The 24,652-nt window shown below is 38.0% G+C and overlaps 3 protein-coding genes across 5 annotated transcripts in view; 2 read left to right on the forward strand and 1 right to left on the reverse strand.

Annotated features, from left to right (window-relative positions):
• Nucleotides 1–405: 405 nt before the first annotated feature.
• On the reverse strand, nt 406–1,393 carry LOC128890286 (probable ribosome biogenesis protein RLP24). The gene is made up of 2 exons (XM_054148632.1): nt 1,246–1,393; nt 406–1,101 (listed from the first exon to the last, which is right to left on the reverse strand). The coding sequence occupies exons 1-2, from the start codon at nt 1,324–1,326 to the stop codon at nt 667–669; spliced, it is 516 nt and encodes a 171-aa protein (XP_054004607.1). The 5' UTR covers nt 1,327–1,393; the 3' UTR covers nt 406–666.
• A 543-nt stretch (nt 1,394–1,936) lies between these two features.
• Nucleotides 1,937–3,457, forward strand: LOC128890284 (cytochrome b-c1 complex subunit Rieske, mitochondrial). Its single transcript, XM_054148630.1, has 4 exons — nt 1,937–2,215; nt 2,503–2,655; nt 2,725–2,902; nt 2,982–3,457. Exons 1-4 carry the CDS (start codon nt 2,008–2,010, stop codon nt 3,268–3,270), a joined length of 828 nt encoding a protein of 275 aa, XP_054004605.1. The 5' UTR covers nt 1,937–2,007; the 3' UTR covers nt 3,271–3,457.
• Nucleotides 3,458–4,273: 816 nt separating this feature from the next.
• LOC128890281 (zinc finger protein chinmo) overlaps nt 4,274–24,652 on the forward strand; it is an 82,407-nt gene continuing 62,028 nt past the window's right edge. Inside the window, exon 1 of one of the 3 annotated variants that reach the window (XM_054148623.1) lies at nt 4,274–4,689. Coding sequence is in view for 2 of the 3 variants with exons in the window: in XM_054148621.1 (XP_054004596.1) it covers nt 13,875–13,950 (76 nt within the window). In the remaining variant the exon portion in view is untranslated. Of the gene's footprint in view, nt 4,690–5,664; nt 5,823–13,125; nt 13,951–24,652 lie in introns of those variants that run through there. The other 2 variants (XM_054148622.1, XM_054148621.1) reach the window with 2 other exon arrangements.

Below are 24,652 nucleotides of genomic sequence, written 5' to 3' on the forward strand. Positions count from 1 at the left end.
GCCACTTTTTTCTGTATTTTTTATTTAATAATATGATATATATATATATGAAAAATTAGTTCGGACACCGCCGCGAGATGGCGATACCGTTTTTGTGTCCATTAACTTGCCTATATGCTCTTATGTATGGAAATATATGATTGCAATGAATGTTATGAATAATAAACTGTAATTTTTAACAATTAGAGTTTAGTAATTAGTATAATTCAGTCACTGACTTGTCAGAGCTGTCGCTATGTTTTGAAACGAAAAGCGGTAACCTTTCTGAATGCACCCAAGATATACAACAAACATTTTCGAAATGACTTATTTCTTCAAAGTTATTTAAATGTTATCTACACAAGCGTATCAAAAAATGGATATATACACAAATGCTCTAAAAAAAGGAAGATAAACAATACCAGATTTAAGATAAAGAAATATAATAGATTTATTTTAATTTAAACTTAAGTAACTTATATTTACAATGTTTTAATGCAAACAGTCATATAGCCTAGCGTAAAAATAACGAATAATGTAATTTTTTATCTTTATGTATAATGATCAAAATTTTCTATTTCTTTTCTAAATTACAAACATATGAAGTGAAGAAATATTTACTTTACAAGAATTTACTTAAGAGAATTAATAATTTAAGAGATGCGATTCCTGAATCTAATGATGCAATTAATTTACTTCCATTTCTTGTGGTTCTTCATCATCTGAATCTTGGATTTTTTCATTTTGCTCTGCTGCTTCTTCTAATTTCTTCCTTTCTTTAAGTCCAGCAGCAGGTGATCGTATGAGAGTTAGATCACGCTGAACTTCCTTAACATCTCTTTCTCTTTCTAATTCTCTTCCTTTACGTAACCGCTGCATTATATGTAAATTCTGTCTCCTCTGTCTGATAGTTTCTATTTTTCTTATCGCGTCAATTGTTTTATTCCACAATTCTCTATTATATTTCATAGGAATATTCCTCCTCCTTTCGAATTCAAACGACGGGTCAACCCCCAATTCTTTGCCAACAGTTTTCCTGTATGCTTTAGTCCATTTGACTTTCCTTGGATTTTTCTTCTTCTTAAACGCAGCGTGGCATTTCGAACGACAAAATTTGAATATCTGGTGAATAAATCAAACGTACAATACAATTTACAAAATTATACACATAACTACAAAGGTTATAGCTACTGTTTCGAAACACAATTATTTCGAGATTATTTAACTTAAAACATTCACATAAGATATATTTAATAAAATGCTGACCTTGCAATCATTTCTGACGAATTGAATTCCATGTCCCGGATAAATCCGGGACGAACAAAAATAACATGTTTCTATGCGCATGTTGCAAGAGGTTATGAAAACTCGGGTGAAATCCCGAAAACACGTGAACTGTGTAAAAGCATAAGATAGATGAGATCAGTCACGTGCTCATGAAATAAAAGTAGCAACTCAATACAGCGCCACCAATGAAGTAATTTCAAAACCGTAATAATAATCTATATCAGAATTATTTCAAAAATAATAATGGAACAAATGTAGAGTAATTTTTTTAATCTCATTTTCATTATCATTTTATTTTATGTAAGGAATTGCACATTTACTCGTGATAAAATAGGTATTACACAAGAATACGTAAATTGCTCACTAATTGGACAATGTACAAGTTTCTACGTTTGAACAGTATTATGAAACATTGTTACACAAATAGAAAGGAATCAAACGCAACGTAAAAGTTATATTTTAGAAGTTTTTAGAAGTTATATTTTAACATCTAAAAAAAATCAAAATCATCAGAACTTTGTAGAAGTTAAAATATAACTTTCAAATACTGTTTCATAATACTGTTCAAGCGTAGAGACTTGTAAATTGTTCAATTAATGCGCAGTTTGCGTATTCTTGTGCAATATCTATTGAACCGTATGCACTTTAGATCCCAGAGCCATCTGACAGTGGAAGTCTTCGAATTTTAGTCAGTGTTCGAAGGGATCACCTCGTTCATTATTACGTGTGCGGATAGTAAAAATGAACGTGGTGGCGAAATCGACGAACTTGTCGCCGATATTAAAATCGACGTCAACTGTAGTTTCGAACGGAATTCGGCCCGCAGCTGGAACTGGAAATGTTTTCAAACCACACATTGTCGTGCGACCTGCCGTCAGTCGAATGGTTCCGCAGAGTATGTCTGAAAGCCTTTTATCTGGAGCTGTGCGAGTAAGCTCAGGAATAACAGGTTCGAAACTTTTTCTTCGACATAGTTTTTTTGACTTTCCTATATATTTCATGAAATTGCGATTTTACAAGGTCCGATTATGTAATCGTACCATGTACACTGTACATGGTTTGCAGACCACTGTATTATCAATTGAGCCTACCGTTTATGAAATATGTATGTTGCAAAACTGAAAATGTTGCTACTCCCTCTTTTCTATCTCGAATTTTTTATTTATTATTATTCGACTGACAAGCAAGTTTCATACTAGAAGGGAACATTATTTTGTTTGCATTGTGTCTTTGCAGGGAGCACACAAATATCTCAAAAGAGATTAGCACATACAGATGTCCAGTGGCCAGACATGACTGGGTATCGTAGAGACTCTGTGAAAAGCCCAACAGCAGACAGCAGAGAGAGTGCAGGCGCACGAAAAGCATATTCATATCTCACGCTTGCTGGTAAGATATTTTTGTCTCTATTTATATATCATTTGATCATAAGATTATGAATTCTTATTTATTACATAGGTACTGGAATCTGTGCTGCCGTTGCAGCTAAGAGCCTTGTACACACCGTAGTAGGTTCTCTGAGTGCTTCTGCAGATGTACTGGCTTTGGCAAAAATTGAAGTTAAATTGGACTCTATTCCAGAAGGCAAAAGTGTTGTTTTCAAATGGCGTGGAAAACCTCTGTTTATACGACACAGGTATGCACTTGGATATCGTAAATTTTATTTATCTCTTTAACATGTATTCAATGTTATTCTTATTTTGTAACAATGACAGGCCGAAAAGTGAAATCGCGAAAGAACAAGCAGTTGATATTTCAATTCTTCGAGACCCGCAAACAGATCAAGAACGTGTAAAACAGCCAGACTGGTTAGTTGTAATTGGTGTATGTACACATTTAGGATGTGTCCCTATTGCCAATGCCGGTGATTTTGGTGGATATTATTGTCCTTGCCACGGATCTCACTATGATGCCAGTGGAAGGATCAGGAAAGGACCTGCACCTCTGAACCTCGAAGTCCCATATTACGAATTCCTAGAAGATAATGTGCTAATTGTTGGTTAATGTATCAATACTCGTAGTCAAATAATGATTTTATTTATAACGGAGTATTCTGTTCGCGAATTTGGTCATAAATTGAAACTTTGAATAAAATTTATTTCTCATGATTTAAATTATTGAGATATTAAAGTATTACCAACACGGTCGAGCTGTATAGATAATTTACAAATAAAGCTTAACCGACATGAAACCAGCCCATTTAATTTATTCCTGTATGGAAAATCATTCAACCAAAAATATTCGTACAGTAATTTTGTCTTCGTAATACTATGTACTCACTGTAATACTATAAAACTATACTATAATTTTATTACTATAAAGTTCATTCACTTATTAATGCGCAAGTTCCGCAAATACACCTATCTTCTAATTTAAATGGAAACTTTCTTGTGTAACTCTATTTAGTCAGTTATTTAATTTAAAAATATTCTCTTTTGTAGGTTTAATGCCAATATTAACAAAAAAATACTACAAATATGTGCATAAATTTTCGATTTTACATTTTTTATTTTTAGAAATCCGTTGTTTTGAAAACCATGTAGTAGAAGTAGTGTGTAAACGGGGGATTAGATGTATCTAATTTGCTGCTTTCCTTACATAACTGTTTGTACTCGTTAGTTTTATTATTAATAATCAACAATTCAACAAAATCAGAAATTTAATATCATTTCCTTTATTAGAAAAGCAATCTTATTCATTTCCATTAGAATATTTCATTAATCAAATTTATATTCTCCTTCAATAAAAATTAGGAACTACTAGTTTGGAGACTATATCTAAAAATAAATACGCGAATATCACACTACGAAAATGATTAGATTTTCGTTGGGCAAGAGAAGGGAATACTACCTCGAACGCCATCTTTCAGACTCATACCAAATTGTGAAGTCTAAAGAAAATAAATAACTAACTAACTAACTATCGCACTACGAAAACGTCTAAAAGTAGCGATAATCTTCCCGCTTTCGTTAGACGGCGCCACTGGTCTCGGACCGAATTTTCGTTTTCAATGCGTGACAAGGGCGTCCATGAGACCGACGATCTTGCCGGCCGATTCTCTGTTTTCAGTCGCCTTCGCTGCTGGCAGCGTACGGACGGTGGAGTTAATATTTTTTCGTGCAGATCGGTTACCTTTCTTAACATTGTCACTGCTTCGCCACCCGTTGTGTACGATGTTACGAAAATCCCTAAGCCTTCGACAAGTGACTCTCGTGATCTGACATTCGAAGAAAGAGCAGAAAAATGTACTGTCGAAAATGAATTTCGCCCGTGCGTGGTACCGGCGTTTAGTGGCACGTCGCGAAAGGGTTGGAATTCAGTAGCATTTAACGCCCTAAAATTAAGGTGACAGTTGACAAATTAGAAAAAAGAAGAATAAGAAAGCTAAAAGGCGGGAGACGGATGCAAGGAAGACCGATTTTCGTAAGTTGCGCTTTATTTTATTTTTATCTGATACCTGTCCGATTTTTTTTAAATTTTCCATTCATGCACGCGAACGTTTAAATATCCATTTGTTACGCCGTGATTGTTTGAAGAGACATGTGAATCGATTTTAAATAAACTTGGTACACCGAATGAATCGAGTTGTCAAAGTTAAATAGGAAGATGCCAGAGTGACGTTCATTTCGCGCCATCGCGTTTTGTTTAAATTTTGTTGTTGTCGAACTAACTATCGTGTCTGTATAAATCGCGGCGGTCCATTTATCAAATTTATTATTATTAGCCTATATTCTCAAAAACTAAACATTTAGTAAATCGTAATATAATTTATTCGACTAAAATTTCCGTCCCAAGTTGTTTCTAAATTTATAACATCTAGATAACATCTAAATTGCAATTCTTTCGGGTAGTCAACTTAAATATTCGAAATTAGTCACACGTTTGAATAAATTATCGAATAATTAGTACACTTTAGTGTAGAAAACTGGCAAGTAACAAATTTCGAAGCCGAAATAAATCGATGCACTTAGTTGTCGCATTTACATATTGCATTCTTGCATTAATTAATAGAAAAAAGCAATTAACGCTACAAGTAAATCGTAGAATTTCGTGGAATATTCTGCAGAAGCGGTGATCGCTGTTGAATGAATTTCACGTGAATTTCGGTGTACAATTTCTCTCGGTTATTCCTATAGAGACATCTCAAATAATTGTTTCCGTAACCTTAACGGCACTTGTTTGTGTTTCTGCATGTTTGGCTCAGCCGGCGCGATGACTTTTGTATGTACATTCGAATCACACTTTGCATCCTGTTAACGGTCCGTGCCGAGGTACACGGTTTTTGCGACACTACTTGCGTGCCTTTCGCGATTCATGTAAACAAAGGCGAGAATATAATTGTTCCTCGAAGCAGGCTCTATGTTAAGGTCGGCCGTGCATATTGGAAGTCGACGCTCGTCGACTCTCCATAGTTACGTGTTTTCGCGTTTGTATCCTTACATTCCTTACCAATGCGAACTGAAACGTGGAAATCGAACGGTTCGCGCACAGTGAATTAGAAATTGAAGATTACAGCCACGCTCAGAGTGTCTTTGGTACGATGTTTCGCAGAAAATGTAAGTAATTGCAATGAGAATTTCGAAATATTATTTTGGCGAAGGATAATCGTAAACACTTGCACGAAAGGACGGAAGTAACGCGATTTCTTTGATTTTAACGAGGAACTTTAACATTTATTTAGTTTAATTAGATTCGGTGTTCTATAGTAGCCTGAATTATGTTATGTTATTGAGAATAAATAACTGTTAAACGTGATTGATGAAACCAAAGTATACATATTGGTCGATTTGTACAAAAGAACAGTTAATGTGATTTCCTTGATTTTAACTAGCAATTTTAGCATCTGTTGAATTAATTAGTTGTTTCGATGTACTATATGAAGTCTTCGGGTATACTTATAGTAAATAACTGTTAGAAGTGTATACAAAATATAGTGTACATCGAAAAAAAAGACAAAATATATATATATATAATTTAGGTAGCCATTTAATTAAATACATTTATTTTAACGTAAAATAAAATAACATACAATGAAAAACAACAAAATATCAGTCTATTTACGAAATAGCAATTTTAATTTCTTGTATTTTTCTTTTTTATTAATGTAAAGTTTTAAAACGAAGGTCACTAAATTTCATATGTATATTTATTAGATCACAGTGACTATACGTTCATAGTTACAAATTATTTATTGACTTTTTCAAAACTTTTAAGGACCATATTAATGAAATATATATATATTAAAATTGTCGTTGACTGGGTTAGTTGCGAAATTTAGTGCATTCATTTTAGTCAGTAATACATATATGTATACAAGTAATTTCAGTTGTTCTTCGAATTTTCAATATTTGTTGAGTTTCTTTAATGGACAAGGTATCAAGGACAAACAAATTTATTTTAAAAATTAATATTCGTCCATTTATCCGTTGTTCTGAATGTTTAATTCGCCATAATGACACAACATGCTTTCATAAAAAGTTTATGCGCCTATCAATTTTGAGAAGATGCTATTTTTTTAAAACAAGGACAATATAGCATCGAATATAAATTCATCTTACAATTCAATATAAATTATTATTGAATAAATAACGCACCCATAGTATTTCACCGTTTTCTCTCCATTCAAAATTCATAAACGTTTCTCCAACATAGAGAACACGCTATTTTTTTTACATCAAACTTGGCATATCTTTCGTACGGATATTTAAACATAGAAAGATAATGTGGAATATAAATTCATCTGAAAATACAGATTCCATTTTCGTCGTACAAATAACAACAATATTCAACCTTTCATTGGCCACTGAAAGTTTCTATCCAGCTCAACTATTCCGGTATTCCTTTTCCCGCGCGGCAACTTTCGCGTCGTATTCTCAGCACGAGCTACATTTCGGTTACATTCGAGTTAATTGCCCTCCCGATAAGATCGACGAGAGGCCCCGTCCTATCAAAGGCAACAAAGTTGTTCGATCGCTTCTTCCATTTTGTTATTCAGTGTCGAGAGAGCGTGTCCAGTGGCCGATCTGGTTTACTGTTTGCAAAGCCGATGGCTTGGGCCCTATAGAAATTCCGAGCACACGTTGTCCAGCAAAGTTGCAAGTGCAAAAAGCCGCGGCGCAGTAAGGCTTTTTGGACGCGCGAGCCCCCCTTACCCCCGACAGCCCTCGTCGATGTCTTTCTTTCCCTGTTCTTTTTCTTTTTTCCTCTCTCTGCGCGTCTCCGCGTAGCTGAGGCGGAACCGCGTGTAGTGGAGTTCTAATTCTTTATGCAGCCGGCCAAGGAAATTCACAGTAGGAATGCACGGAAGGGAGGTTGCAAAATCCAGTTCCCCCTTTTCTTTTTTCTTTTTTTTTTTTTCTTTCTCTTCTCCGTCGAGAGAGGCTGTTCCGTGCCCTGCATTCACGGGACGCACTCGTACGTGGCCCTGTGTGCACGTACACGCACATCTCACACACAGCAGGCACGCGTGTCGGTGTATACACGCAACCACCCGGGGAAAGTGCGCGAGCAACCGAGTGCGTGTGCTTCCGAAAGTGAGTGGGACACGCGGGCCTTCACGCTGAAGGAGAATCAATAGATGTGCGTTGCATCTTGCCCCTCTTTGCCCCTTTTTCGGCTGCCACCCTTCAGCCACCGACTCGACCTTCGCACGAGTGCGCCCCGACGGCCGATACGCGCTTCTCTTGTGCCCTCGAGCATCCCTTCTTGACGATTCATTACAGTAGACTCCCGTACAACGTGGTTATTACATTTACGTTACGGGAAATCGTGGCGTACGAGACATCTTTCGCAGTGATCGAGTCTTGTTTTTTTTTTGTTTTTTTTTTTATTTCGATCCCTTTTTTATTTTAAAGAGGAGAGAAATTATTCTTCTGCGGATACTTGTTGAGTAGATACGAAGTGAGATGTTTATTTTGAGAGAAATATCATCTTCGTAGGTCAGGTACTATAGAACTATTGAAAATGAAGTCAGAACTCTGAATTAATAATGATTACGATCAAGTCTGGTTTTTTTATTTCGACCCCTTTCTATTGTAAAGAGGAAAGAAATTATTTTTCTGTGGACGCATGTCGAGTAGATACGAAGTGAGATGTTTATTTTAAGAGAAATATTATCTTCGTAGGTCAGGTACTATAGAACTATTGAAAATGAAGTCGGAACTATAATGATCTTTCACAAATTTCCACACCACAATTCCTATTTAAAAAACCACAAACTTATCGCGCAAAAACATTCTTCTTAAATTAAATGTTTATTTCACATCCACTTGTCATGTATCCATAGAAAAAGAATTTCTTTTCTCCTAAGAAAAAGTCGCGTCTGAAGGGGTTGATAAAAATATATTTCGCTAGTTGCATATAATTCGCTATTTCGAATCAAGTAATTTTTACAAAAGTATTTTTTTTGTATCTTCATCCCCTTGTGAGTTCTTTAACCGTTCCCACTTAAACGAAGCACACGGTATATTCTTTGTGAATATTTCTCCAAATAACTTTTCATAGAGACGAAATTTTAGATCGCGTAAAGCGAACGCAATATCGTTCAAGTTTCTATCGATTTTACGCGTCGTTTGTCCTCCGCGACTTACCACCCTCGCTTTTGTCATGTAGATCTTATCAACCGAAAATTCGACGCGTAAATCAAGATACAGCGGGGGATAAACACCGATTGCCACGTACTACAAAAATAGAGTGACTTGGTGTACGTTTACCGCCGAAATACCCGGTCCCATTGATTAGACTGTGAAATACCTGTTCGAGTGGCAACTGCTCTCGTTCGACTACTGAATTATTTACAGGATGGTCGCCTAACGATGGTCATGCCCCTCTATTTGTTCCTACTATTCATTTCACCATATTAATCGGCGTAGTAGTTTGCTCAACAGCTGCCTTTTACAACTAGCTTCGCAGCCGTTCTTGCACTCGTTGAACTGTATTATTTTCAAGCTTATATTTTTATGAACTCTGTGATGGAACAAACTGATGGTTGGATTGTCATGAATAAATTAAATTCATTTTACAGTGTTTGATCGATTATGTAGAAGATATTGGACAGAATTTAATCGAAGTTAAAACTTACAAGAAAATTTTTATATCTGGAATGGATTGATGGTTGTAGTGTCGTTAATCGAATAAATTAATTCTATGGTGTTCGCTCGATAATATAGAAAATACAGAAATATGTAGGCTGCAGGTTATGAAATTTAACGATACGATAACGATTGCCATCGGTATATTAATTTCACACAAAAAGTTTCAACTAATTAAATCCCGTACTTTTCTCAAAAAATAAAATCCCAATTCCTGGGCAGTATATTCTAAAAAAATCTTCAGATAAATAAAAGAATACGAGTTAGATGTTAACTTAATTTCAGAATTTAACCTAATAAAAAATACTAGGACATGTAAGAAGGAAGATTCAAAAAGTACGCGAATTTTTACTCGTACTTCGTGTCCTTTTGAGTAGCCTGATCCTCGGGTTGCAGCTGTGATACCGCGCAAAGTGCATAATAGCGTGTACGCACCAAAGTATTCTCGTATTTATTGATCTATCTGCTTGCGTTTATGTATACACGCAGCCTTCAAGTTTGGAGGGTTGCACAGGGTGCAATCTTTAACGTGGATGTACACATAGAAGCCAGCAACAGGGTTACCGCGGGTTCAACCCTCGGTAGATTCCTGGGACGAATCTCCTAGGCGAAACCAGTTTCAAAGTAGTTTCAATCGCTTCGCATTATCCGTTTCCCTTCCTTCGATGAGAAGACGAAAACAGTGGATCTTTGATAGTGGCCTGTAGCGGTGTGCCAAATAAAATGAGCCTAACTTTGGGAGAGCATAGCAGAGGAACGATTATAATCAAATCATAATTCTACCATTTGTCTTGAATTAGTGTAGAGATAACTGAACTTAAGCTGAAGTTTACAAGAAAGCTTTAGGTAGATAAAGAGGATTATTGATGGAATAGAATTAATTCATTTTATAGTGTTTGCTGAATGGTATGGAAAGTATATAAAAACTATAGAAACGTAGAAACAAGTCTAAATCCAAATTAAAGAGTACCAAACAGCATGTTTCACATTCAAAGAGGACTATACAAATTAAAGGTTGAATTTTCGTGTATATTAGAATAATTGTGCAGTGTTTGCTCGATAATGCATAGAGAAATTATAGAAAAGTTCGGGAAAAATGTCCAACATCTAACAAACATTTATGCGAGATATTACAAAATAAATTGAATAATATTATTTAAGATACATGAGGAATAAATAGCTAGGGTGTCAAGATTGACGAAGGAAATTGTAACAGCACATGGGGGATACATTAATGAAAAGAAAATTAAATTGTTTTTTTTTTTTATTATTACTGATAGAACACTTAACGAACCGTTGATAAAATATGCTCTCTAATGCAACACAAACTAAATACAGAAACATAAGTGATATTCATTAATAGATTCGTTATTTTGTTTAGATATATATTCCAATTGAGACAATGTCCGCATATTTGCGAGCGGGGGTGTACATGTCGACATACAAAATTTGCTACTTGTTTCATTTACATTTTTAAACTCAGACCATCCTAAACCATCGAAAAATAAAAACGGACGTCCTATGAAGCAACAATTCAGGTCTTCATCCCTTTTTCGTCATCATTACCCCTAAATATTAATACCCTGAAGATACTAAAAATCCACCCGTGAACATTTAATAAAATTCACAGAGACTTTCGTCACGCTAAACCTATCCATAGAAGCAACCTACTATGTCAGTCATCAATCTACAGAAAAGCACAAAAACGAATCTAATCAATCGAAACGTTAACGAATCATGGTAGCAGGAATTCACGGTTGCATTTTCGACGAGGCGGAGACCAAACGATGACGAGAGATCGAAAAAAGCGTCGAAAGCGAGCCCGGCTAATCGTAATCGCGGATAGCGTGGGCGAGCTCTGGTAGGGTTGGAAGCTTAGGGGTGGCAGAGAAAGGGAGGCACAGGTGAAAGTGAAGCGAAGGTGGTCGAGTTAGAGCGGTGTTTGGGAGGGTGAAAGGAGGTTAATGATTAGTTCTTCCGAGGTCGGGGGCTGTTGCCGGGTGCAGGTTGCCTGGCTCCCTTCAGACCGCCCCCTTTCGCCCCACCGCCCCCAAGGACATCGCTACCACCCCTCGCCCCGAATCCCTCCAGCTTTTTCGCCCTTCGAGCCCCACCGTGCTCACCGATCCTGCCAACCTCCAAAATTTCAGACCCTACCACCGACGCAGCCTACGCATACCAGGGGGGTGTGAGAGCTTGCAAGGTTGTTCTCCCCTCCAGCCCCTGTGCTTTCTACCTTCAGGAACGTACCTAGCTTCCGAGGAATTTTCTATCTAGATGATTCGGTGTCCCCGTGGAATTTTAGATGGGATGGTCGCTATAATTTCATTGTGAATTGTTTACATCGCGGAGATCATGAATCGATTTTTTTCGAGGGGGTGTTTAATTCATGAAGCTACCCAAAATCTACCCACTCGTAAATTAAGTGGGTAGATTTTTTGTAGTAAGGACAATTTGTATGTTATTTATTTAACAATGTTTTAGTTAATAATGCTGGGATTTATGTAAGCTCAAAAAGGATATTTGGAAATAAGGATGCCATTTATTTTGTTTCATTCTGTTAAAACGAATCGTTTGTAAGGTTTGTCTTACTTTTAGGTTGCTTCGTAAATAACTTTCATCTTTTAATTTACAATTTCTCTTTCCAAATATATCATTACTGGAGCGCGGATGTTTATGTATTCATGGTAGATAGAAATATGGGGCAGATCTATGGGAATGTGCACAAATCCAAAAATGTACAAAATATCAGCAATGATATACATGTTATACCGTTTAGAAAATAAGACATACTACCATTTAGCTTTCGAACTCTTTAAGGCACACTATTTCAGGCACATATTCATGTATTCAACTTCAAACTCTCCAGATTACATAGTCTTTGGATTAAAAAGTCCTGTGAAATTCGCCTATAGTAACTGTTTCAGGGTAATTATACTCCATACAAAACTATTCTGCACAACATAGAGTTCAACATAACAGAAAATTGAAAACCATACCATTAAAAAATTTAAACTTTAGCACATACACATACAGTCATGTTTCATAAAAGTATACAAAGATTTGTACGCAGTTATCTCACGCGTTCGAAAAGCAATTATATTCCCCTGCAATATTTCGGTACAAAAATTTAATTCCACCACCGACGCACCTACGCATACCAAAAGGGGTGTGGAAGCTTGCAAGGTTGTTCTCCCCTCCATCCCTGTTACCTTCAGAAACGTACCAAGGGCGCAAGGAATTTCCCATACGGTAGTTCCGTGTCCCCGCGAAATTTTATATCGAATCGTTGCTCTTCGTGGTGCATCCCGCGGGTTCTCGTCAAAAAATGTCTGCTGGGGAAGATAACCGGGGGAGGTATGCGAAACATTGCCTTAATTATTAAGCAATTCCAGTTATGCGAGGCAGCCCGAGTGGGGATCACGCGATGATGTGCGTTGAAATTGGTTTGAATCGTTTGATAAATTTTAAATACTCAAGCTGTATCAGCTCCCTAACGATTTCTGTAATTTGCTGTTTTTGCGATTAACGTCCAACTCTGCGTAGCACACGGTCACAGGAGTACTGCAAAATAGGGTGAATAGGTTAAACAGACTGACTGTAATGGAAAATAAATTGTTTCAAGGCACAAACTCACATAAACCGTCCAGCTCTCGAAACATCAACAAATGGAAAGAAAATCTTCTTAAGGAATCAAAATATTGACCAACAGCAATGTTAATAAGACCAGAGAAGTGAAAGAATGGAGGAGAACAGGAAAGGAGGAAATGTTTCAATGCATTTCTTTATACGACATCTACAGTTGCTTCGATTCAAGTCGAATCCTTATATAACACATAATATACATAGACAGGATAATCTAAAAATTCTTCAGTAAATTTCTATTCAAACGAGTGTCCAAACTCGCACAAAAATTAGGAAAAGCGAAACCTAAACCCACCTACCAACCAGGACACCTTCGCGTTTAGAAACTTCCGTCCAGCTTTCGAAGCATCAACAAACGGAAAGAAAACCTTCGGAGGGAGTCGAAATTTTGACCGACAGCAACGTCTCCCCTCCGTTAATAACGGCCAAGGGAAGCTAAAAAGAGGGGGTAGGAGAGGAAGCAAAAAGGAGAAAAAAAAAAGGTTCATCGAGCTCGCCCTTTGCAACGTCAGCCCTGGCCGAGAGGCCGCCCTCGTAACGGCCCGAGGACTTTCCAGCGAAAGCAACGGCTGTGGCTGGCCGGTTGCCTGCGTAGGGAAACCGTACGGGGGTGGTTGTGCGTCGCTCGTCGACGGAGGCGGTTGTTCCTCCACCTTGAACGCGCTCGAGGTGGCCACGGGGTGGTGGCAGCCACGGCGGGGGTGGTTGGTCGGCTCGAGGGACGGCGGGGGACGGACGGTAACCTTGCAACCCTCTTGCGTACGTGGAGGAAAGGGGAAGTGACAGGAATCCCGGGAGGAGCGGTGGGCTGAAGGCAGTCGGGGGTGCAGCCGCACGGGGCGGCAGTGACGGGCGTGACGTAGTCGGAGGAGGATGTACGCCCCTGTCGGCGAGGGCCACGGCAACCAACAACCATCTCTGGTCAATCCATGGTGGCTTCATCCGCCAGGTACACCGTGTTTACCCGTTCATTCTTCTCGCGTCATATTTTACGCAATTTTCATTCAGAAATATACGCGTGCACTCCGCGGTTCTTCGTCGACCGTCGCGCTTCGTTACGCGTGGGAGGCGGGGACGCATCGATGACCGATCGAACGATCCTTCGGGTTTTCGCGGCTTCCAGCCGGCCGGCTGTGTGCCAGTGTGTTGGTGATCTATGGATCGTGGGCTACGACGTCGTAGTCGATTCTTCGATAGGGTCACGTCTATCCTGATCCTTTGGTGTATAAAGGGGTTCTCAAAAGGGGCTTTGTTTTTTAATCAAACGCGAATGGTATGGAATATATTCGACTCGCTTCCTTTAATCGAAGACGCACTTGATTACTAACTAACTTGATTAATCTATTCACTGCAAGGCAAATTTAAAACGGTTCCCCTTAAGCGCCGAAATGTGTAATCTAGTTTGTTATTTTGATGGTAATGATAAAGTCAGCAAGAAAATTTACGATCTTCTTTTGCGATAATTCGTGACTCAAAAGGGTATAAAATTACTCCTTGTGTAATTGCAAGCAATTTGAACTACGAGACGTATCGTAGTTGGCAGTGAATGGGTTAACATCTTGAGGAATACGTACGTTTAGTTTCAGAGTTCTTTTATATATTGGGGCGTAGAAATAGTAATTAGAAGTGTAAATGAGTATTTAAAATTAAATTATTCAGTGACATGATACAACATCGACAAGAGATTGATGGGTGTCATAGGTAAATATTAAATTGAATTTTTGTTGATTTTTAATAAGATAATTCGGCTCTCGAGAGGTTAAACGTGGAAGATGTGGTTAAGTGTTCGCCACGAGTACGCTGACAGGTGTATCTTGTTATTAAAAAACAAATTTCTAAAGCCTCTCTTGGAAATACGTTTCTTTCAGAAACTAATCGCGAGTAAATATGATATTTATGTTTTTTTTTTATTAATCATGGGTTACATTATAGGTATCGTAACTAAAAATATTAATTCACCATTCAACGACAATTGATTTGACAATATTTACGGTATTTTCGGTATTATCACAAAAACATACTTTGGAGAATTGATTCAAGCAAGCGAACTAAATATCGGGAGTGAAATAAATAAATTTGTAATTTTACAGAACGTCTGTAAGGCTTTCGAAGCATTCTATCGAATAGTAAATTTGAATAGGTAATTTTCTGAAAGGGAGTTTAGGATTTTTTGTTTTAACAAAATACAAATATTATCGAATATATCACATTTCGATTAAGTATGATAGTATCGTTGAGTGTCCACCTTGACTACGTTGATCCATAGATGTTGTAATCAAAATACTAAAGCCCCTTTTGAAGAAAAATATATTATCATGTTACAACCGCTATAATTTAATTTGTTAATCTCTTCCCTCTATATAACTAAATCTACGTTCACATTTTGCTTGTTATTAGAACATTTGTTTAAAATCGACCATAGATGACCGCAAGTAGCAGTGAAAAACATTTTGCGAAGGAAAATACATACTTTACATAGAGTTCTGCGAGACAACTTCACTGAAACCATAAGTAGTTTGACTCTTCGATCGATCAATTACTCTATATTATCTTGAATAGATCCCAGAGCAAACAATGTTAAAATTGGGATCTTTTTATCTATGGATATCGCCTACATGTTCAACGAAAATTCACGTGATCGGCTCGTGGAAGGGATATTAATCGTCATTGGTCGGTCATCGATGTGCCTTGAGGTAGCCAGAGAAGGAAGTAGCAAACGCATCGATCGTAACTAGCTCTTGCTTCTCGAGAATAAAGATTTTACGCGCGAACTGGCGACTGTTGCATAGCACGCGCCAGTTGCCAAATAAATATTCCCAAAAAAAATATTTATTGACTTACGAAAGTATGCTAAAAGTATGCTGGTTTAAGTAATAAAATAAAGTTTATGTAACATATTCTTCATACATTCCTATTTACGTATTTATTTCTATACTTATGCGAGAAACAAATTTACCCTCATTTTCCACCATTTTGCCAATTTTACAAAAACAAAAAACTATATCGCCTCGAAAAACATGATTTTTCGATCCAGCTCAATTTGAAACACTAGACGTCATATACGTCCTGCAGTTACTTGCCAAGCCTACTCCAACTACTACCACTGTTAATATTTACTTTGTCAATATAAGAAAACCATACTTGTTGAATTACGAAAGTATTCTAAATGCATCCTACAGTTCTCGGACAGATCAATCACTTCAAACAAACTTCTTAAAACCGCTAACTTTGCAATTCAAGAAAACTACCCCTTAATCTCACCTGGTGATTCGAAATGGGTCCCTTTCGGAGAATTATACTCCCCCTTCGTGAGAACTTCGAGTCGTGTATTCTCGTTAACCGTTCGTTTCGGTAAACGAATAGTTACGCGCGTCGAGTTTCAGCCCGCGCTTCGTGTCACCGTTATGTACATTTACGGTGCGCGTACACCTCCCGCTTCCTTTGTTTAATCTCATGCAGCGCATGCACGTGCTACGTGCACGCTCATACGCGTGTGCACCGCGCGTAACGGTAACCGACGGAAACTACGCTCGTTCCGTGCTGGCCCTAAAGAGAATCCCGCGTGTTCTATTTCTTCCGCTTAATTTCTCTCCTAGGGTTCCCTCGTGTCCAACCTCCAAAAAAAAAGAAAAAAAAAATGCACCGTCGTACGTTCGTTTCAAACGAGCCATCCCACTAACGAGTTTCCTTCGGGAAACGCATTGCCGAGCATTCGTTTCGGAACAAAAAGCGTAAAGGAGAAGTCGTTCTAGTAGCTTTGCGCGCTGGGAAGACGGTTTTCGCGTTTTGTCGTGATTTTCGACGATGTGTCGCGAGGGACGAATGTGGAATTATGTGAAATGCTTCTTCCTTTCCACTGAGGATCTCGTGTGGAAGGCAAGAAATCGTTGATGAAATGGTAGATCAGAGATGAGGAAATGGTAGCTTTTTTGAGGTATTGGGTACAGGATTTTTGTCTACTTTGATGGTTATTTACTTGGTTATCTGTGTATTGAGACTTGTAAGAATATTTCATTGATTGCATTTATGTCGAGTAAATAAATACTGGTGACGGGATTGTTAGTCGAAGTAGAGGGCCTATGGAACCTGAATAATTTCATTCTAAATTGAATTGACTCAAAAAGTCGTTTTTCTTGAAATTGAATTACATTTTCAAATAAAAACGTTTAATGTATTTGCGAATCTCCCTCGATATTTTTTAATGGAAAAGCATCGTTCGTTGACGATTACTCATTTGCAATTATTAACGAAAATATTAATAAACAGTAATGAATGTTCAAATTACAGCGATTTATATTCTAACCCTCTATAGCCTTACGTAACTTTCTGGTCACGTGATAATATGTCAACATTTTATCAAATAAGTTTAATTTAGTAAAAAACTGGACAAGTTAGTCTCACAATCAGCCCTAGTTACGATATGTGCCATGGGCATGAAACGCGAGCGTGAAAGCGGGAAGCATAGTAAAAGGGGCAGTAGGAGCCAGATCAGGGTTTCCCAAACTTCATCTTTTCATGAATTGCCTCAACAAGGATTTGATATCTTCAGTATCAACTGTTATCAATTTCTATTTGATTTTGAATAGAATTTCATTTAGAATTATTCACTTAGAATTATTAGAATTTTATTTCTGTTTGAATTTAAATGAATTCATTTGCCCAACGATTCACAATTTTTCGTCCTAATCTACTTCCTCGGCTTTTTTAATCATTTTTCCATCTTACCAATGATTTCGGTCCTTGAGCCAGAGGTGATTCTCGAGAATTGTTAATGTGGCAGCACTGTAAATAATAATAACAACCGAGTCCTATTGGCGGAAATATTAATTCGAGCACTTTTGTAATCGTTTTCACCTCGATTACACGTGATAAATTGGTTATAATTTAAAGAAATGACTATAGAATTTCAGAAACCGTTAACTTTGTTCTTTTACATTGGTATTGAATAATCCTGAAAGTATTCAGTGAGCAACCCCTGCCTTGAGCTCCCCCAAATTTTGCTACTTTGTAACATTCTCCTTTAAACAAATCAAAACCCATTAGTAAGTTGTTGACACTGTTCTTCCGTGCAGCTCGAGTTTTATTTTTCATCGAAATTTCCCTCAAGAAGTTAATAAGAGTAGAATATCGCAGAAAGCAGTTTCCTTATTACGCGATGTAACACACTTTCTCTCCTTTCAAGAGTCCGTGGCCCTTCGTGGACCCTAGTTTGAGAAACTCTGATTGTGAGACGGACCATCTATCGCCAGAGGCTGTTTGCTTCTTGTTGTTTTCTTCGATTCCCGCGCGAGCCATGCAACCCACCCCCTTGTCGATCCCGTCACAGTTTCCTGCGTCCTCGTGGCACCGATTCTCCTGTTTTCGCGTTTCACGCCTCCGCGAAGAAGCGAGCCGTCGTAAAATTCACGGTCGCTGCGGCAAATAGGCGAATCGACGCGTTTATTTCGAACGGCACGCGTGCAACCCTTCTGTCTCGATTGATCGAGCAATGTTATCGCGTAGGGCTGTCGTAAACTTGGAAGATTTTGAGATGCGGGGGATCTTTACTGCTTGAATTGTATTTTACTTTTTTTTTTCTTTTATTTTTAGAGAGAGAGAAAAAAATCAGGTCTAGATTATTTAAATACGCGCGAACTAATTAACCGGTAAGGGATGAGGAGTATGCTCATCAAGTACAAAGTATGCGTGGCTATCATAATGTGGGATTAAATTGTAACGAAGTGAGTGTTTTATTTGTAACATTTTTTTTCTTTTCACTATCATTTCATCATTGTGTAAATACCAACATGAATTAGAAAGGAAAGAATAATTACTTTGTTCACGATATATACAGTGTTTTCGTAATAATTATTTATATTTGTTTATCTGGTCGTCTTTATAATTTTATTTAGGCCTCGAAATATTGGAAACATCTAAAAATTTACGAATTTAGAAAGAATATATTTTAGTTTTCACTAAAATTGGCATTTAACCCATTCATTGTTAACTACGAGATGTCTCGATGGTGATAAATGAGTTAAACAGCAAATTGTTATGCATGACGAGTAGTCTTGTTAAAAACATTTAACTGTTTAAGGGTCTGAGAGTAAAGATATTTGATTGTGTCGTTATATAAGAAAGCATGCTGCATATATTTGAAAATTCCCTTGGTAAAATTTGGAGAGATTGTTTTTACTGAATTATTGAACAGATCGGGTGGATTACTTGAATGTTTCTTTCGAATGCTTATGTTCCGATACTCCAATCGACTTCAGGGTGGAGTTTAAGAGGATTTCCCAATGTCTCGAGGGAAAGAATAATCTGATTCTTCAGCTCGAATTTAAATTGGTGGTTCGTCCTTCGCCTTCATATTTCTATACTTTGTAGAACATAGTTTTACAATGAAAGATTTGATACAATTAACTCCACTCCAAGAGTTGAAATAATGACAAAAATATGGTTGTTATCGTATGCAAGGTTTGGTTTTCATGGATCTGCTTTTAACCGGAAATAGAATGTTTCGTTTTAGAATTACGAGTGTTAGTAGTGTCTGATATATACAGATATAAAAAAACAATTACATTTATTTACTAGATGGATAGATATACTACTCTATATGTATGCAAGTATGAAACATATATATATTATATACAGAGTAGTATATTTGTCTATCTTGTAAAGGATGTACAAAATTTAAAGTCTTATTTATTGGGTTGATTCATAAATAACTTCCATTATTTAACTTACACTCCTCTACAGACAAAAGCATGTGTTACGAATTTGTACAATAGTCCTTAGATCACGTATTTCATTGGTCGCCCCCACGAATATGGTATTAGATTCACTATCTACGCGTTTCATTAATATTTCATAGGCAAATATGGGGCCAGCTAACTAATCGCAGTGTCAGAAAAATAAATTGTACCCTTACGTGCATCAAGATTAAAACCTTGCATCGATTTGTAAGGACTGTCAGAGTCTCAGTTGTTCTCGACCAGGTAACACCTGCTCTGATAGTGTCACTATAATTTCCTGTGTCTATTAATTTGCCTCTATTTATCGAGTTTCAAACGTAAGGCTTCTTCTTCGTTTAAGAATCGCTTAAAAATTCTCCACTTCAGTATCATTAAAGAAAAAAATTGTTTCATCTTGGGTCGTTGATGAACTCATCGATGAGCTTGATCCATCAAGTCCTTACATTGATCATTTGAACAATCTACAATGAAAAACTATTATGAAAAATTCATAAATTAATCGTCGAGATAATTTCATTGGCAACCATTTCAATCAAATAAACTACGCCAATAAAATACTGTACCACGTTATCATTCGAATGTAATTCAACCTATCTCTGCTAATTAATATATTCGAGGTTTACGAGTATCATTCCGCGAACGCAGATTTTTATCGGTGCTCCGGTATCGCCAGAAGTTTACACTGTGCTCAACGAACACGTTCGCGTTTTCCAGCGAAAATTTTCATCGTTGGAACCCCTTTCTTTGCATTTTCCCTACCCTTCGGCAATTATTACCGGGATTCAGGATTCACGCAAATCTCGTCGTTCCGTCTTTCTCGCTTTCTCTTTCATTCAGCGACGGAAGCTACGAGGGGATTGTCGGATAAAAGGGGAAACAGTGCTGCGGTAGGCATCGTTGGCTGCAGTATTGACTATGCTTCAGGGGCAGGTCCTTCGTAGAATGTATTTTCTACACCGTTATCACCCTCCGTGCCACACAGCGCCGCTTCCGCCTAACGCAACGCTGCAAGCCTCCTCGAATTTCGATAGGGGAAACTGAAGGAATGGTAAACACCTAACCGTGTTTCGGCAATGATTGTGCATTCGGTACTATACCTAACGATCAATATTCTCGTGCCGGATCAATCCCGGAGATGCGACAAAGATACTTGCGAATGTTTTTGTTAGCTGTTTTTAGAATTCAAAATTTATTGTCACTCTCGCCGGTATGAAATTGAATCGTGGGCACTGATCTTGAAAAGTGAACTAAAATAAAAGAGTATAGAGTAACTACAATCTAAACAAATAATGGAATTTTTTAAATTTACAAAGAAATAAAAAAAGACCTAAGATGAAACAATTTTTTTGATGATGCTGAAGTGAAGAATTTTCAATCCAGAAAAAAAGAGTGCACCTTAAAGTTAGAGAGTCGACAATGAAAAACACTATATAACTGCGTATTATTATCTGACGTGTGTTTTCTATTCTAGATTGAAGATACTTGTAATTATTATGCTTATGATGATATCGACGACCAGCAATATTCGTTAGTATTGAGACCAATATTACCGTAAAGAAAAATTATTGGCGGTCCGCCGATCAATAAGGCTAATCCAGCAAACACTTAGAAGCTATTAATCGTTTGAACGGAACCCAATATGGGAAGAATTCATAACAAATTTATTGTCGATGTCAATGGCAGCCATTTAATGATAAATGTCTGAAAGGTAGGAAATGTGAAAGGAAGTATTGGGATTTAATTTAAGGCCAGTAAAAGAAAAGAAAAAGAAAGAAATGTTTGGGGACTAGGTAAATATATACTTCAACCAGAGCTCAATATTAATATGAAAGTATTCATAATTACTTTGCTCTTGTAACGTATTAGTAAAAAAATATTGGTGTCCAGTATTACGAGTGATCTTACTATAATTATTATAAAATTACTTTTACAATCTCACAAACCCTTAAACATCATCAAGCATCATTTTAATCGTCTTGAACATGAATAACAGAAAATGTTAAATTTCTCAAAGATACAATTTTCCAGAATTAATGTATGCTTATTAAGACTTTTACGTTGGAATTTTAAATAACCATATCGTCAACGCAACGGGGGGATGTTAGGATAACGACGTCGGGTGCAACGTACTCAACTCCATCCCCTGAATCACCCTTAGCGAATGAAGTGTATCTTCTCAGCGGTATATTCGTTTTAAAAGCAACTGCGCGTCCCTATCTTTTACCAGCTCGCGCCTTTGACTGATACGTGGTAGTAGTTAATAGAATGGGTTATCAAAGCAGTGGTACGCTCTCTCATACCTATCGAGCGTACCGAGTGGGGACCATAATTGAATCGGAATAACTCAGTTGCCGGTTACACAGCGTAATGCACTAATGCACGTCTTCTCTGCAGGAGAAAAACAACGACGACTCTTCTCATAAGATACTCCCAGACACGAGCGTCGCCAGTCTATTGCAATTAACCCCTTTTTCGCTCGCAAATTCAATTCTCGCCCGGAAAACTGCGCTCGAATATTATTTCGTACGGCTAGAAAATCACTTGTTCGTCAAAGTTTGAATAAAATTCGTGGCGATGATTTTTCTTGGGATTTTTTAATTATATCAGTGGCTATGGTTACATCACGGGGTGGTATTATTTTTTGACATGTTGTAGATTCTCTTTTAATTATTTCTGGGTATCATTCTATTGAGCCAAGATATATTTTTGAGAAGAGATTTTAATCGTTAACCCTTTCAGACTTGGCGACCACAATTGAGGACAGAAAATTTTTCAATCACCGACACTATCGTTTAGGGTGAATATCTCTTCTCTTACTCTTACTCTTTAGACATTAACAAGAAGTCCTAATTCTCTTGATTTTTTTCGTTTGATTTTTTTTTTATTACAAGAGCGAGGACCGAACCCGAATTAGGCTATCAATTTTACTTTTCTGAGAACCTGGTTTGCCGCAGTAACGGTAGCTCAGTCCACGATTCGAATTTGACTGACCATTCGACTGACGAGGAATCCTAAATTATTGCGATTACAGTCGATCGTACTCTCACGCATTCGCTATAGGTTGCGACACGCGTCGCGACGTCGCGCGTGCGTGCACTGCATCGCGTACGTAATTTTAGCAATCTTGGACTTGCACGCGTTATTGTTAACAGTATAAAGATGCAGTTTGTCTGTGTCAGCGTTAAGTGGAGCAATTGTCCCCTTTGGTCGCATCTCTTCGCGTCCTCTATCGTCAGTTTCGCGCCTCTCTTCCTACCATGAAACTGCTTTTCTGCGAATTACAAAGCTAGCAAGTAACTGTACCGAGATCTATGTCGCTTTCGTGGAATATTCCTAACGTTGTTAGATGAAACGTAATTTTTGTTTGTACGTGACAGAACTTTGCTTCGGTATTCTACTTGTCGCGCGTTAACCTATTCCACGAATTTCAAGACGGTTAGAGCACAGCGCTCGGGATACGTTCTTAAAATTTAGAGCGCTAAGCGGAGTCGTTTGAATGTTACGTAAATGGGGATAGGTGAAAACACAAATACCTATAGTAGACGTCGATTTTAGAGAAGAACGTACAGTGGGTCGTAGAAATATTCGAACTACTTCAATTGTTGGCATTGAATGGTTGATATACATATTTGTAAGACAAAATGTTATGTGATCCTTATCTTAATTATTCATAATTATTTATTTATAGGTAGGTAGGTAGTATTTTTAGGTAGGTAACCCAAGTCTCAACTTGATGGTCATTAGACTATATGTATATATTCGAAGTTCACTAGCTGATAAATTTTGCTTGTTGTTGTCTTTTTTTAACAGACTATAAGGATTAGTTCGTACAGATACATTGCAATAACCATCAGATTGAGACTAGGGAACGGATTGCAATAGAGATCAGGTTGATGACTCATTAAATATAGAAATTAAGTATGGCCCTTTCCAAAGCGAACTCAACCATTTCTTTATAAAGAAAAACCATACAATTTTTAATCTTCCAACAAAACCATACAAAATCAAATGTCGAAACAAACCCAACGTGCGTTTAATTACTACGAAGGTTGCTACTTTAATATACCAAAATGGCGAGTAAGTATATCTGTTTAAATTAAAGATATACATGATTCAATATAAAAGCACAGAATTACTTTCTAATAAAATCGCACCCCGATTAAAAAATTCTCCACTTCGGTATCATTCGCGCGCCGCACGATTCATCGGGAAACTGCAATTACCCTGGATCGACGATTCAATTTAGGGTTTCGATGAATCTCTCCCCCCCCCCCCCCCCCCGTCGGGCATTCCGTGCGTCGTAACCGTTTCGGCCGCGAATCCCAAAAAATCCATACAACGCAGCGTGTTTTCTCTCCGCAGCGCGGACCCGGTGACATAATACGCGTCGCCATAGGAAGAACCGCCGAATTACGGTGCTCGACCGCGTACCCACACATAAACGCACACATACACACACACACATATATATATATATATATACATATACGAGCGGGTATTCCCTATCGCGGACGCGGAATCAGCGCCCAGTGTCACGCACACAGATCAAAGCTACGGAACGCGCGCCGCGACGTTGCGCGTGCGCGTAATACGTGTGCGCTGCAGCGCGCACACACCCCCGCCACCCCCGTGTGCACACGCCCGAATGTGTTGCAGAGAGCCGCGCAAGCGTGTGCGCGCGTACGCGCGTCTCTGTGTGCGTGGCCAGGGGCGCGCGTGCGGCCCCCCAGCGACCTTGAGCCTTCTCGATCCTCCCGCGAGCCTCGCCTTCCCCCCTCCCCCCTCCCACGCTTTCCAGCCTGCTGCCTCCCCCCACGCGTAATATCTCCCTCCCTTAATGTCGCTGCCGCAATTGCTTCCCCTTCTTTCTCTCTCTCTCTCTCTCTCTCTCTCTCTCTCTCTCTCTCTCTCTCTCTC

Source organism: Hylaeus anthracinus, unplaced genomic scaffold (genome assembly GCF_026225885.1).
Source record: "Hylaeus anthracinus isolate JK02 unplaced genomic scaffold, UHH_iyHylAnth1.0_haploid 12000, whole genome shotgun sequence".
Taxonomy (NCBI): Eukaryota; Metazoa; Arthropoda; class Insecta; order Hymenoptera; family Colletidae; genus Hylaeus; species Hylaeus anthracinus.